The 15,194-nt window shown below is 35.6% G+C and overlaps 1 protein-coding gene across 3 annotated transcripts in view; it reads right to left on the reverse strand.

Annotated features, from left to right (window-relative positions):
• Positions 1-15,194, reverse strand: part of SMYD3 (SET and MYND domain containing 3) — a 377,228-nt gene that overhangs the window by 296,451 nt on the left and 65,583 nt on the right. The window contains exon 6 of one of the 3 annotated variants that reach the window (XM_064414707.1): positions 8,099-8,185. The exons of 1 other annotated variant lie outside the window; for it this stretch is intronic. In XM_064414707.1, the coding sequence (XP_064270777.1) occupies positions 8,099-8,185 (87 nt within the window). Of the gene's footprint in view, positions 1-8,003; positions 8,186-15,194 lie in introns of those variants that run through there. One more of the 3 variants, XM_064414714.1, reaches the window with a different exon arrangement.

A 15,194-nucleotide genomic window follows, 5' to 3' on the forward strand; every position in this document is an offset into this window, starting at 1 on the left:
TATGTGTGGTCCAGGCACATATAATTCACCAGTTAACACCTTCCCTCTCATCAGCCTGGCCTTACTAAATCTATGATTCAAAAAGTCACAGTGTCATAAGAATTCAGATACAAATATACTGTTCTGCTAATTTACGGTCAGGTACTCAAGCTCAACAGCCAGGCCAGCAGCCAGGCCAGATGTTTGTTTACACAGCACAAACACAGTACAGGGCAACAGTCCAATATGTTTAACAAACTTTCAGCACTTCATGACTGCACAGTCACCTATTAAAAAAAGACTTAAAACCAAAGTTGAAGTGACAGCTACAATGGTGATTTGAGTACAGGCTCATATGGAAATGTACAGTGATAATTAATCCCTTGTGAGCAAAAGCTGGCTTAGTCCTATAATAAGATAATTGAAAACTGTCAATTCTGCTCCAATATTATTTTTGGATAGTGATCTAATGTTTAATTATAATAATTTGGTAGCTGACTGGCACTTTTTGTAATACCTGCCTTCACCTGAAACCTCTTGACAGTCTTTTCTTATGTGAAGGCATTAGAAATCTAATTGAAAAATGTGCTTTTAAACTGAGTTTCGAGTTTCACTTCATTGTTTGAGATTTAAAAATAAGATTGTGTGGACTATAACATGCTCTCTCTGCTATATCAAAATCATTGATCTTGTTTGCTAGAAACACACAAATCAATATCACAAGTATAGATAATAATAGACTAGAAATATAGAAGTATACATTTGATTCATGAGAGGAAAAAAGCAAATTCAGATAGCTCAAAGATTATTTTTTTTGTGATTGAAATAATTTCAATGGCAGGGAGAACATATTCTTTCAATTGTTTACCAAGGACTGACTTCAACAGACTATTTTTCCCATAGAAATGTCACTTTTCTGCTGTTTTTACATAACAGGCTGTATTTTCATGCTTCAGAATACCAAACTTCAGCAACAACACATTTTTCTGAAGCACCATCAAGAAAAGGAATGAGAATACAGGAAAATAAATAATTAGAAATAAAATAAAGTCTGTAAAGAAACTGGCATGGGTCTGGAGCTTCTTATGGAGAATGGAATAAAAATGCTAAAAGGTAAGGAAGCCTGAAGCAACAGCCTGGGGGAAAAGGGTCTTTACCTGCTTTTTCTCTTTAAGGAGTCAAATGCAGATTTAGTCTCTGTCCAAAAGGAGGAGGTGGTAAAGGCAAGGGAGTTATTCCAGAATTTTAAGTGAGTTTTGAATAGTTTGGAAAATGTATAGAACCTTGAGTTTCTCCTTTTTAATCAAAAAAGCTCACTCATCCTGATCACAAATATAATTTCCTTTAAGAAACCTGTAAAGTATTCAAATACAGCATCAGAGTGGCACTTACTTCACTTTCAAAATTTCCTTTTCTTTCTTCAATTGTCTAATTTAAATATACCACCCAAGGAATGCAGAAAGTTACAGAACCAACTTATTTTATGAAGGTAACAAAAATTCAAGCTATTATCATTCTAATTATTTTCTTGACATCCATCATATTCTGCTTCTCTATTATACCATATTTTTATATGCTTTCTCATCAAATGCATGTACATTGCCTCATATGCTAAAAAAATAATTTCAATTTATTAAGTGATGTTGACTGACAGTACACACAAGTACTAAAAGACAGTTCTGCATTTTTATTTATGACTATAAACATCAGCTATTTGATACAATATGTGATTTGTGGTTAAATACATATTGCCTGTCTTTATAAACAAATATACACAGAGGAATAAATTAATAAAATGGAAAGTATTTAATCAGGAAAAGCCTCATGAGAATTACAAACATTGCTGGGAGAAAGGAATTTAGGTGTGTTTTTTATTTTTGGGTATGCTTTTTTTTTGGTGACATTTGTACCATGTTCAGATTTCTTAGTTGAGGGGGGAGTTGTTTATACTACAGTAAAAGTTCCCAATGGTAAATACTCTCTTCTAGAAAAGTTAAGAAATGTTATTTTATCACTGTGTTCACACTATTTCCTTTTGTCCATTGTTTTCCATTTGCAAGTATTTGAGGAGGGAGGAAGGTAGATATACTAAGTATACACAGAGTATTTGGACACAAACTATGCCTTCTTTACAGCCAGTACCTTTACACATGTACAGGGGTTAGGATAAGGTTATGAAGTCACATACATATGTTACATACATATAAAACATCATATGTTTTATATAAAGCTGTTATACAGGACTTGCCTCAAAAACAAAAAATATTAAACAGCATTCTTATGTGACAAGATCTACTAAGCAAAATGTTATGGTTTAGACAAGTTGTAAATTCCTAACTGTAAGGATTATACTTCCAACAGCTACAATATTATAATTTGATTTGATTTTTTTTTATGAAATAGCTTCATGTTTCATTAAGGAAGTTCTCAAGTTAATTTTAAGTGACTACAAATAGCAAATTGTTAGTTCCTTACTTAGCAATGTTGAAACTAGTAGTTAAAGGATAGGAAATAGCTGGAATTTCTCTTTCATAAAATGTCTGAAATACCTGGGTCTACAATGAAGTCCAGCTAGCACTCTATTCTGCCTTGGTCTAAAGGAATGGTATCTCACAGTAGTAAGGCTAGCTCAGTATTTCCCATTTTCAGCATGCAGTTTCATCTCTAAAATCAAGCAGTGCATAAAAAAAAATCATTAGTAAGCATGTCATAACCCCATAGAACCTTGTCATAACTCAAAACTTGAAATACTTGGCTAAATCTCATAGCAACTGGCTATAGTATAAACTGGCATAATAAGCATTTTCATCCTTCAGCTCTTTTTTTGTGATTTCTGACCACATTTTAAGTATTCACAATTCTTCACACTCCTAAAACATAATTTATTAGAGCACTCTTTCACCAGAAAATCTGAGGCAGGGAGAGGTTATCCTCTGTAGTTTAGCGGGGGGCGGGGGGTAGAGAAGCAAAATTCCATAATATGTCACCAAAAAATGTACAAAACATACATTCATAATACAAACCAAACCAGTCATGTCTTATGGAGATGTGACAAACTTAAGGAAGGATACCAATACGAGAGCATTTGCAATCACTGATTGAGAAGAAGCTGAATTTACCTGCCTCCATACAGCACACCAACACTTTAAAATAAACATTAAATATTGGAAACCATAAAAGAAAATACTGGTGAAATATAAACAGTTTCCAGCAGAGGGTCAATGTATTTGCTCTTGGAAATTCCCACAAGCTAGCTACAGAAAATTGCAGCCCTCATCCCCATGAGGACAGTGCAAAGATTTTTTTGGCCACTCTTCAGTTCAATAAAAAGATGTAACTGGTCTGTTTGATAGGAATTTTGGTCAGGCACCGTTTAATTACACTGACATGATATAATCCTTTGTTCTATCAGACTGACTTGTGGAAGAACTGAGGGTTGCAATCATTTCTTCAGTCTTGAACCACATGAATCAGACATCCATCTTTCACTGGAGCTACCGACCCCCTGCATGAATGCAGCCAGAAGCTGGACCAGATGCAGGATGGCTACGGCTGCTGAGGCAAAACTCAGCTAACGCCAGAAAATTGTGGAAATCAATCCGAAGAGTAGGGCACTGGCAAGAGCTGGCTTGCCAGTGCTAACAAAACTACAGTAATAAGAGTATAGAGCCTTGCTCTGAGGTAGAGCAATCATGACACAGTGCCATGGCTTCTATAAAGGCAAACTTAGTAGGAGCAGTGGCCAGGTGAAATCAACACAGACAATATTGGCCCTGTTACTGAGCTGGTGAAATGGATTTCTAACAGAACAGAAGGAAACTTTTCCCTTTCTTGGAGTAAATACATAGTTGGTGTTTTACAAAAACTCGGAAGTAAATTTTAAAGAGAAATCCCCAGAAAAAGCCTAAGTTTCAAACAAGTAATGAAAGTGTGCACAAATGTTCTGGGGAAGAAATAAACTGCATTTCTTTTCATACAAGATCACACCTAAGGATCTCATTAATTCTTGAGAAACTCCTATTCAAATGGAGAGTCATAAGTAAGCATTACTTTTTTTGTCTCTGCTCTTCCTAAATAGAAATATGTAATAAAAGACAGTTCCAGTTATGTTCATTGCTATGTTTACCAAAGACCGTCACATCAGGACCAGATTACTGTAACATAACCCAGCCAGACCACACAAGGCCAGCTAAAAGCTGAAGGCAGTGCAGAAAACAGCTGCTTGTTTAACTTTGCTATATTCTGGGAAAATTATACAGCTTGCCTGTAGATTAGCCTCGAGCTATATATTGTTTCTCAGATGGCAGTTACTGTTTAAAGCTCTACACTGGGCACCAATTGTTTACCAGCAAACACCCAGCTAGCACTCTATTCAATAATCTTTGAAGAAAAAGCATAAATTATCAGATGTTTTCTATGAAAAAATCCTTGATTCCAGAGCTCACTCCTCAGCAGAAGGCAAAGCCTGCCAACTTTACCAGATAAAGCCTGCAGTTTTTCTCCTCACATGGGAGGGAATATTGGCTGCAGGACTTATAGTGAAAATTGGTTAAGCATCATTGAGTGAGAATGTCAAGATTTTCCTTGAAGATGTAGCTTATTTTTCAAGAAGTGTCCACAATTTTTGCCTGTTAGATTTTAAAGAGAATAATCTCATATATTCCTCATAGAAGTTCCCTTCTCATTTCTAAGAAAAATTTCCATTTCAATCAGGTCAAAAATCCACTTTTTAAAATCACCTGCATAAAATGATTGCTCAGACATAGACTTATGATAACACAAAGAATTTTCTCAGACAATTTGATTATCAGGAAGAACATCAAAATATTACTTATCTCCAACTATGACCTCAGCCTTAATTTTGCCAGTAAGCCACAAAAAAATGATACTGTATTTTTTGAACTTGCTGTTCGTTGCTGTTTTGAACTTGCTCTGACAGTCTTGAGTCTACCAAGAAATTCTGCATATTTACTTCCTTCTATGAGGCCAAGATTTGCAAGTTTTAAATAAGCTTTTGTATAATTACTGAATATCCATTTATCAGTCCATTTTATGACTTCCTAATACAAAAGGCTTACATTTGCACAAATCCAAGACTTGCTACAACAATAACTGGAAAATAAGTTACTTAAAGATTTTGAAGCATTTTAGCTGTTTTCATTTACTGGAAGAGAACATTTGACTTCATTCCAAATAAAACATTGTAGAGACAATATCCTTATCTAGTCATGCAAGTAAGTAACAAACTAGTCTTATCTGAAGGGGCACAATGAAATGGCGCATGGGGGAAAATCTTATTGTGAAAATGTTTCGTCATTGCAAAACCAATATCTGGATCAAGACCATCCATAGTATTTCTATGACTATAAACCCCACAGAAATATTTTTTTGCAGCTCCCCGCTGTACAAGACCACCACCTCCTGCTCTTCCTCCAGGAATACATGCCGCAATGGGATAAAAGGTGGAAACAAGTACACACACACACCCCACATTTGCTTCTCATCAGTAGCCACTCCTTTCACCAGTTCCTGAACTAAAATCTTTAAATCTTAGAGAACAATTTAAGGAGTGCATCCCAGCTACTTCTCCTGTGACATTTTGGTAAAGAATTATCAAGAGAGCACAACATTCCCAAATCTTTCTGAAGAAGCTAGTAAGTTAAAACTTCAGCTTCAGAGTGAGTAACATAGAACTTCTGACCTCTATGTCTTTTTAATAAAGAAAACCATTGTCAAACTCAAATAAAGTCGCATGAAAAGTCATCCAAGCATAATGAAAACAAACAACTGTAGTAAGACACATTACTGAGGTAATCAGTAATCAGGTAATGGGTGGAGGGAGAAAAATAGTGTCTGCCATACTAGCTTTCAAAACAGAAGACAATGTTTTCCATACACTGATTAGTTTAAATAATTCCATTTGTTTTATTCAACTTCTAAATAAATGAAAATAGATCAGCTCTCTTTCATCACAGAAATAGAATAATGAAGACTTTAGTCCTGACTCTTTAAAGATCCCCAGAAGTTTGTCACTCTACACCTATAAACGATTTCTCTTACAGCAAGAATATGTGGCCATGTGAAGATGCAACCCACAGGGTAACAACACAATGGAATAAATATGGTCTGTATTGAATTTAAAAGTTCAGGTTCGTCCCAATGTCTTACCAAACAGCTGTAGTTTAGCCTAGTCTTTAGTTAGTGTTTGGGTAAATGAATGAAGTCATCATTGCCTACAAAGACTCTCACTAAAGTATTGAACAGCACAAGGTCAAGAATCTGCCCCTGTGAATCAGACATGAAAAAATCACATACAGGGAATATTCTCATTTACAATGAATGCTGTGATAACTGTAAAATTCTGCAAGTCTTTTAGTTAGCATGTCATATACTTTTTTCTTAATTTACATGACCAAAAAGATAAAACTTGGTTTAATAGCAATATTATCTTTCTCCACCAAACATGTAAACTCATCAATAAAACCCTATAAATAGTTTATCAAGGATCTATTTTTCATAAGGTCACAGAGTCACAGAATCATTTAGGCTGGAAAAGACATTGAAAATCAAGTCCAACCATAAACCTAGCACTGCCAAGTCCCTAAGTGCCACATTTACACATAGTTTGAACACCTTCAGGGATGGGGACTCCAGCACCAGGTAGTCTGTTCTAATGCCTGACAACTCCTTCCATGAAAAGAAAATTCTTAATATACAACCTAACTCTTCCTTCACATGACTTGAGGCTGTTTCCTCTTGTCCTACCACTTGTTACTTGGACAAGATCGACACCCCACTCAGATCCCCCCTGTGCCACCTTTTCTACAGTCTAAATCAGTTAAGACTGATTGGTAAGATTTGATTTTCACCCATATAGTGTCTTTATTGAGAATATTTTGTACTTGATATTATCATCAGGACAAAGTGGAAAATAACTGATGCATGCTGAACCTTTTATTTTAATTATTGATTGATCGTCTTTGTAGTGAGAAAAAGTTACTGTGACATTAAAATAAAGCAAATATTAAAAATAACTTAAAAAACCCCAACAGACTCCCCACAATATATTTTTTATACTAAATACACTAAAAAGGAACAGCAAAAATACAGATTTGTATTATGTATTATTCACTTGTTTATAAATACAACTGCAAATATTTTAACCAACAGCTCTATATTCTCATCTAAAGACCTGCTTTATGTAGCAGGCATGTACATGGTTCCCGTGAAAGGACAAAAATATTTGTTCACTTTCCCACATAAAAATCAAATGTAGATCATTTCCACCCATTAACCATAAAATCCACGTTATTAATCATTATTGCCCCCTTGCTTGCAACCATCATAGTTTGTTTCTGGAAACTATAGAGCTGCAGTTCCCAGTGCTCTCCACTGCAATCAGCAAAGCTATCTGAATTTACACCAGTTAAACAATTTTCACATAGTACAGAGAGAGCAAAGAAACATACAAAAATGAGCAGTGTGCATTATAAGGTTTAAGATTCACAGTGATTGCTACAATTCCATACAGCATTTTATATCCATCCTGTTTAAAACCATTATCTATTTCAAAGATTTCTATGCATTTGAAACACGTAAGATTTAATTTTTCTCTGTTAGGGAGTTTTAATTCTTATTTTTATGAATGTGAGTTGACATGGGGAATTCCAGCAGTAGGCTCACAGATCATCAGGTTACTTTTGATAAACAGGATTAACAAATCATCATTTAAGGACAGCTATTCCAGGTCTAAAGAAGTGTGTATGTGCAAGCACAGTAACGTGTTGCTGACCAGCCCACACCAGATTCTTTTGAAAATGGGTAGTAAATACACAGAGAGAGAGGGATCTTTCCACCAATATATCCATCCCAGTACCCACCAACCTCTGCTTTAGGAATTTCCTGAGCCACAGGCTGTATTCATTTTAAAACTGACAGTGACTTTTTTTTCAATCAGCAGACCAGCAGTCACACCAGTCTAAGACATGACAAATCTGATGTTACCTTCTCCCCTCAGGCCTTACCTTTTGATCTCTGACTTCTTATAGATAAGACTACTACAGCAACAGAGCATTAGAAACACAGGATCAAACAGCTCCCACAGCTCCACACAACTTACCAAAGGCTGATGAAGTAGAAATATCATGACAGAGCAGCCAGATGGTACCACTGATGAGGGAGAATATTCCAAAGTCCAAGGTAACAGCTGTCAAGACAAACCTGCCAACTCAGAACTTGTCTGTAGCTACCCAGCATCTTGGATCCAATGCATATGGACCAAAAATAAATAAAAATCACTAAATGAAAACCTTTACTTGTCCTTTTCTACTCCTTCTCTCTCTCTCTCTCTTCCCCCCCCCCCCCACACCTTCCCTCCAGCTTTTCCTGTATCTTCTTATCTACAACAGAAAGTGAGGATCAGGACTCAGCCACAAGAATAAGTTCACATTTATTCTGTACTATGCCAATCCAAAATATTTTTAATTTAGTAAAAATGTTCTATAGCATCATAGAATATAGATCAGAATCTCATAAATCTCTTCATCTGCTTAGTATAGCCACAAAACTGTGAAAATCTCAAAATCTATAACACTAGGTGTTTTAATCCTTTTTTAAATGGCTTCATTAAAACCATTTGCCATAAGATCCAAAGCTTGTTTCCAACAAAATGCTACATAAAATGCAACTGGAACACTGGTCTTTTTTTCATTGATCTGATATCTCCCTATCTGAAGCTAACTGGTAGAATAGGAAAAGGCCACCCAACCCCTTACTTCTGCCTTTCTTGCTTCTTTTCTCTAGGCAGGTCAAGCTGTTTCTTGGTTTTCTACTCTCACCTTAAGAACAGTTACTATTTTCTGTACTTAAACAGAAAGGGGAAAAAAAGGGGTTGATTCAAACATACAAGAGCTTATTTTTTCTGGTTCAAGGTTCAGGAAACACCAATCTTTTAAATTATAATTATTAAAAAAAAAAAAAACAATCATTGCATTTAATATGATTAGATCACAATATACTGACCTAGTTCAGCTTAATTTATTTGATGGTAACAGGCTGTTAGACAAACCAGAGCTTTGATGTGAACTAGTTCTACCCTTTTCAAACTGTTTAGTAAGAGAGCAGGACCAAACAGAGCCTCCGTTAACAAAGCTGTTTCTGAAGACCACATTTAAACACCAGTGATGTTATTCTAAACAGCACAAATTGGCCTGCAAAAGCTTGATATAGCCCCTTTTTAACAGAGACAGATGAGTTTGAAAACTAATCTATCAAAATGGATTATGTTTAGTCAAAAACAAAGAAAAAAACACTATCAACAACAACATCCCTTTAAAGAAAGCCAAAAAGTCTGGCAGCTTTTAATTCATGCACAGTAACCTACTGCATCTGGTTTTCCCAGGGCAATCCCAACCCTATAATTAGCCAGCAGTCACAACTAGTTTTCCTAACAAAGCTGAGCCTACACAGAAATACCAGTTATAATAAAGATGCATTGAGATTATTCTTCCCTGTGTTTTCTAATGCTTAAATAGGAAATTTCATATAAATGCCAAAAGGAATAAAAATTCAAGCAATTCTATCCCAGATCATGTCACACATGATCAGCATTTCCTGTTTTCTAGTTCAGCTTCCACCAAAGGCAATTACACTTTTTCAATTATAAGAAAAAAGAGTCCCATTAAATCTTACTTCACATCTGTAACATACTTTTAAAGGGCAGAAATAACTCCACTGCAACCATAAAATTCATGAGGGATTTTGCTGAAAATTTCTACATCATGTCATGTATGAGTACAACTACTGTCTTCACAAAAGCAGCAGGGTGATAGCAAATCATGCTTAAAATAAATTGATTATTTCTTATATTCTTGTTTTATCTCCATGCACTGGTTTCTTGACACGCATAGAGTAGCATTACCCAAAACGTAGACAGCACCTACAAATAACATTAATATTATTTACATTATGGATTTTCTGTTAATCCAGTAACACTGCAAGAAGATAAAATAAAATAAACAGTTCAGTGAAATGTCTTTATTTTATTTTGCATCATATTAAAAAAAAACTATGTTCAAATGACCTTTGGATTGCCTCTTCTGCTCTCTTCAAATCTCCATAGCCTGGAGATGCCCCTGCCTACCAACATGTTCTGCTTGCAACAATGCTTTCCTGCAGCCAGAAATTTCCATGGGATGCAGCTCTGCCAGTGTGGCATTACCAGACCCATTCCAACAGACCGATGAGAAAGTCATTCAGATCCAAAGAGAAAGACAGATCTTTCCTAAAAGAACATCAACACTAAAGCAGTCCATGAAGTTTAAAGCACCACAATGGCTCTCTTTTCTGTGAAGAAGATGGTGCATTTCAGTCAGGGAAAAAAAAAACAACATTGATTTGAAGTTCTTAGGAATTCCTCTCTAATAAATGCACGACTCAAAGAATCTTGGTATTGTTATCCGAGCCTTGTCTCTACATGTGTATAAGACACAACTGCTGGAAAACTGTCAAAATTACTTCAAAAGACCTAATTATTTATTTCATTGACTTATTAAAATTTAAATTTGCCATTTGCTTGGAAATAAGTAAAAAATAAATATTCTTATTTGTATTTAAATCTAACAATCTTTTTCAGTTCAGGCACTGACAGTTCCTCATAACTGAGGGAGTTTCAGAAATTCCCAAAAGCATTCATTTATTAAAAAAATTTTATTCAAAGTATTTTGGTGCAATCCAGACAGGTAGGCTGTTGGCAACAGATATTGAAGCTTAAACAACTAGACATCAGACAAGGAATTTGTCTCACATTGAAAGATATAAAAGGTAATTGCTTCTTTTAACTCACCAACTACTAGGAATACATCTGAACTAAGTTTTCCTGGGTGAAATCCGTTAATACAAATAACTGCATAACCAAATGCTGTTTATAGGGTATCACATGACAGTTATGAATGAATGAAGCGTAGCTCAATATTTTTAATTTACAGTGTTCTTTCTATCCCTTATGCTTTTGCATACAAGCCTTCAAACTTATTTCCCAGTTATTCAGTCACAGAACCACAAAGCCCTCAAAAACTGAAATGTGCAAGAGTTGATTTGGGGAATGTTTCAGCCTCAGAAAGAAGCAGCAAATGAGTACACTTTCATCTGCTGCTTTTCCTTTCTCAAAAGAAGCTATCAATGATGGCTTCCCTGGCAACAAGGCACAAACACACAACATCAGTGGTTCAAGCAGCTAATCAAGGACAGATGTCTCAAGAGAGCATCAAAGCAGCCTTCTGTATTTCCAATCATGTCTTACTTTTCTACAAATAAAAATATCCTTATAGCTAGGAAATCCAGCTGAATTCTCAAAGTAAAAACATCATTCTTTTTTTTCCAGTGCATCTTTCTATACTTTAATTACAGGTTCCCTGCCAGTTTAAATAAAGGAGCAGAAACATTTGCCACAGCCATATGGAAGCATCAAAGAGCAAGAGTGTTTTCTTGGGAAATACTTCTAAAGTAGTTTTCATCCTAACTTCCAAAGTACTCTAGCATTCCTTTATGATGCTGAGTGCCTTAGCTTATAATAAACACATCAATAATATTTTCAAACAGATTTTAGAGTATTCTGGCATAAAGTCAAGCTTCATTAAAGGTCTTCTCTCAGGGTTTCAAATGCCTTAGACTCCCATGTCCCCTTCTGTAGAACCTACACATACAGAAGTCTTGTGTGAACTATAAGACTTCAGTTTCATTTCCCTAGAAAATGCATCTACATCAATAAAATCCCAGGCAATCCTGATTTCAGTTACCTTTCTTTCGCATAACAACATATGTCTGTTGCATATGTGAAACAGCTTATTGAACAGATTACTAAAAACTTTTTACAGCATATTACTACAGTGCAACGTTAATTAGCAACACTTTAATAATAGCAGTGCTAATTAATTCTTCCTAACCTACAGCAAAACAGCATGTGCAATGTTACTAGTGCTATCATTCCATGGTGTACTTTTCACACTGAACATACATTGTGCTGATCATAATTCCAACATAACATCTCCCAGAACAGAGAAGAGCTAAGACAGATAATGTGGAGGCAGATTGATTTACCAAGACAGAATGACATGTGAGTGCATGCAGGCAGCTTCTGGCAACAAATCAGTGTGGGAAAAATTCAAGTTTTGTTCCCTGTTTGCTCTTAAGAAGTAATGAGTACATTCACATCTTGTCCCAAATTCCATTAAAATAATGATGGGACTCCCAATCTAGTAGAATCTCAACACAGAAGGTTGAACACAAGGTCACAGGGTCAGAATGGATACCCAAGTGAAAAAGCACATACATGCTTGGGTACATGATCCCCATACAGATCTGCAATCTGGACCAAAACAGTAGATCACCATCACTATGCAAAATTATCTTTCAGCCTTAAAAATCTTTCAGGCATTCTGAATATAAAATCTGTTGGTTTTCTTTCACACAGACCTAGTTATAAATTCAGTGTTAGTAAGAGGAGAGCAAAATTGACTATTTAAAAAAAGCTAGTTAGTTTTCAAAAAGACCAGGTGAACAGTGTAGGATCCCATGGCCATATCTTTTACCGTACCTTTTTTCCTGAGAACTCAGCTTTACTTGGAAATATAGATCAAAGTCACTTTGCCTCACTATTCTAAATTCCACAATTGATCATTACCTGTATTTAATGAACATCATTTGCTTTCATGAGCTAGAATAGTCACCTGCCCTCCTTCTCGAAGTCCTCCAAATTCTGTGCCATTTTGAGTCTAAAAAGTGGGACTCCGAGCTTCTCATTTGCTAGTAGTAGCATCATTACAAGTAAGCAAATTTTATTGGTCTAAAAGAGTTTTTTTCTGCCATAAAGAACTAAGACAACTAACAGCTCCCCACTGAAATGGCATAATATGTATAACAGCCACCCACTGGAAAGAAGAGACACCAGGAGAAAACTTGCCAAGCTGCAAATACACACCTTAATTCATATTGCTACATGTAAAAAGTCATTTCATGAGACCCAATGAGACTTCCAATCACTAAGAATACTAATTACAGAATTATCATCATCCAATCAAGCATTCCCTACTTAATCCTAGCTCAAGCAAATATCAATTGCCATTGAATGACAGCATGTAACACACTCCTACCTTCACATCTTGGAAAGCTGACTGTGACAACTTTGGAGTAAAACAGTTCAGGAAAGGCAGCAGATAAATACAAACTACTGTTATTACCTGCTTGTTTGATCCAACAAGCTGAATGCAACAAGCTTCATCTTATATCTGCTTATGCACAATTCCTCATCTCCACCACAGCAATGCAAAAATGGACTCCAGAGAAATCTCCTCAAATTGCACACTGAAAACAGAGCTCCAGTCAAAGGGGTATCAGCATGATTAAAACCATATAGTGACAGATATTCACAACTTCCCACTTCCCCGACGTGTCCAGGCTAATGCTAGCAAAATAATTAATATAGAATATGATGAACTACACAAATGAGTAGGAATGCACCAGCCTCTCATCACCTCCATTTCTCACGCTTAGGCACATGCACTTCAATTTCTACAAATATTTGTATGTTTGTCCCCAAAAACACCAAGAGATGCTCTGACAAAAAACAATGCTGCTCAAATGTTGTCTCAGACCTAACTGGAAAATACCATTTTCCCTTATAAGCAGGCTTCTTTTTCTCCTTCTGTGCCTTTCTTATGAGTCTAGAAATTGAATGAACAAAAATTATATTTGTAAATGTAATTTCTTGTGAATCTACAACAGTTAGATAGTAGTAAGAAGAGTTACTAGAAATCATACCGTTTTGGATTCACTGAACTGGGCTGGTCAGTTTGCTTATATCATGGACAGGGCTGCCAGCAGAAATTTTATTTATTCTGCTATCTGTAGGACAATTCCACGATTTGAAGATAAAAACTTCAAAGAAATACAGCTGGCAGCACCATGCTTGGAAAGCAGCTGTGTATATACTTACTCTTCTCCCAAACAATAGGCTACTTCATAGTCAAAAACCTCTTATTGCTGTGAATACTCCAGGTCTTTCAGTTTTCTTTTCTAGCAGAACTCTACCAATGCATTTTTCAAGAATGCAAAGTTACCAGACACATCTCTATTTATTTTGCAGTGTTTTTCTGTATTTACACATTTGTGTGGTTATGGAGATTTATCATCTCTCTGGACTTGTACACAGATCCAGATTCACTTTTAGCCCTAACGCAAGAGTATACACTATGATTTGTTATCTACCAACCTCCAGGGCCATTGTGAGACATCAGAACTCTACCTAAGTTCAGCTGCCTCCAAGAAGATACAAGCATGCAAATAAGAACCATTAATGTTGTACAACATCCTACTGTTACTTATATGTTCTTATATTCTCTAATTTTTGCCATGACAAGATATTACAAAGACAGTTCAATAATATATAGGAAGTATTTCCATTAACATCACCATTAAGCCAAGTAGTTTTTTTGGTAACTGTGTAAAGTCAAAGTTAACCAGGAAAAGGTAATTTTCAAAACCACAGTTAACACAACTAACCCAAATTGCTTCTATTTTTTATACCTTGTGATTCACTCATGCTGAAGATGATGGTACAAATCTTGCTGTGATTTTCAGCAGGCACTGTTAATTCATTTCAAGCATATTGTTTTTATAGGAGATAGTTAAATGCACTTATTCCTGATTTAAGTATCAGGTACAAGGATGGTAAGACAACAAGCTCAATTCCCTTCTTGGTCATTCCTGCCATCATTCAGCTCTGGAGTCAGCCTAGGTACATCGTTCAGGCAATTGGACAAATTTTGATCCTGAGTAAACTAACAGAATGGGGGCAAACTAGTGAAGTACTGCACTAACCTTTATCACTGGAGCTTTTCAGAACTATCGCTTTCCAATCAAATTAACTGGAACTTACATTAAAAATTACCATCTGACTGTCTGATATGTCTAAAAGGATAGTTTAATGGGAAAAAAATGCTATGGAATGAGAAACAATGATCTTGTATAATTAAGACAGCAAATTATGTTGGACTCATATCTGTCATTGATCCAAATTCACTAGGAAAATTCCAACACTATCACTATATTCTCACAAGCTGCTTCTTCAGCTACTATATATTTTTTCATAAAACTATAGATTACACTTTACTTCTTAATAGGCAAAAAATAGTCAATACATGCAACATTAATTATAAAAC

This window comes from Passer domesticus, chromosome 3, assembly GCF_036417665.1.
Source record: "Passer domesticus isolate bPasDom1 chromosome 3, bPasDom1.hap1, whole genome shotgun sequence".
In the NCBI taxonomy this organism is placed as follows: domain Eukaryota; kingdom Metazoa; phylum Chordata; class Aves; order Passeriformes; family Passeridae; genus Passer; species Passer domesticus.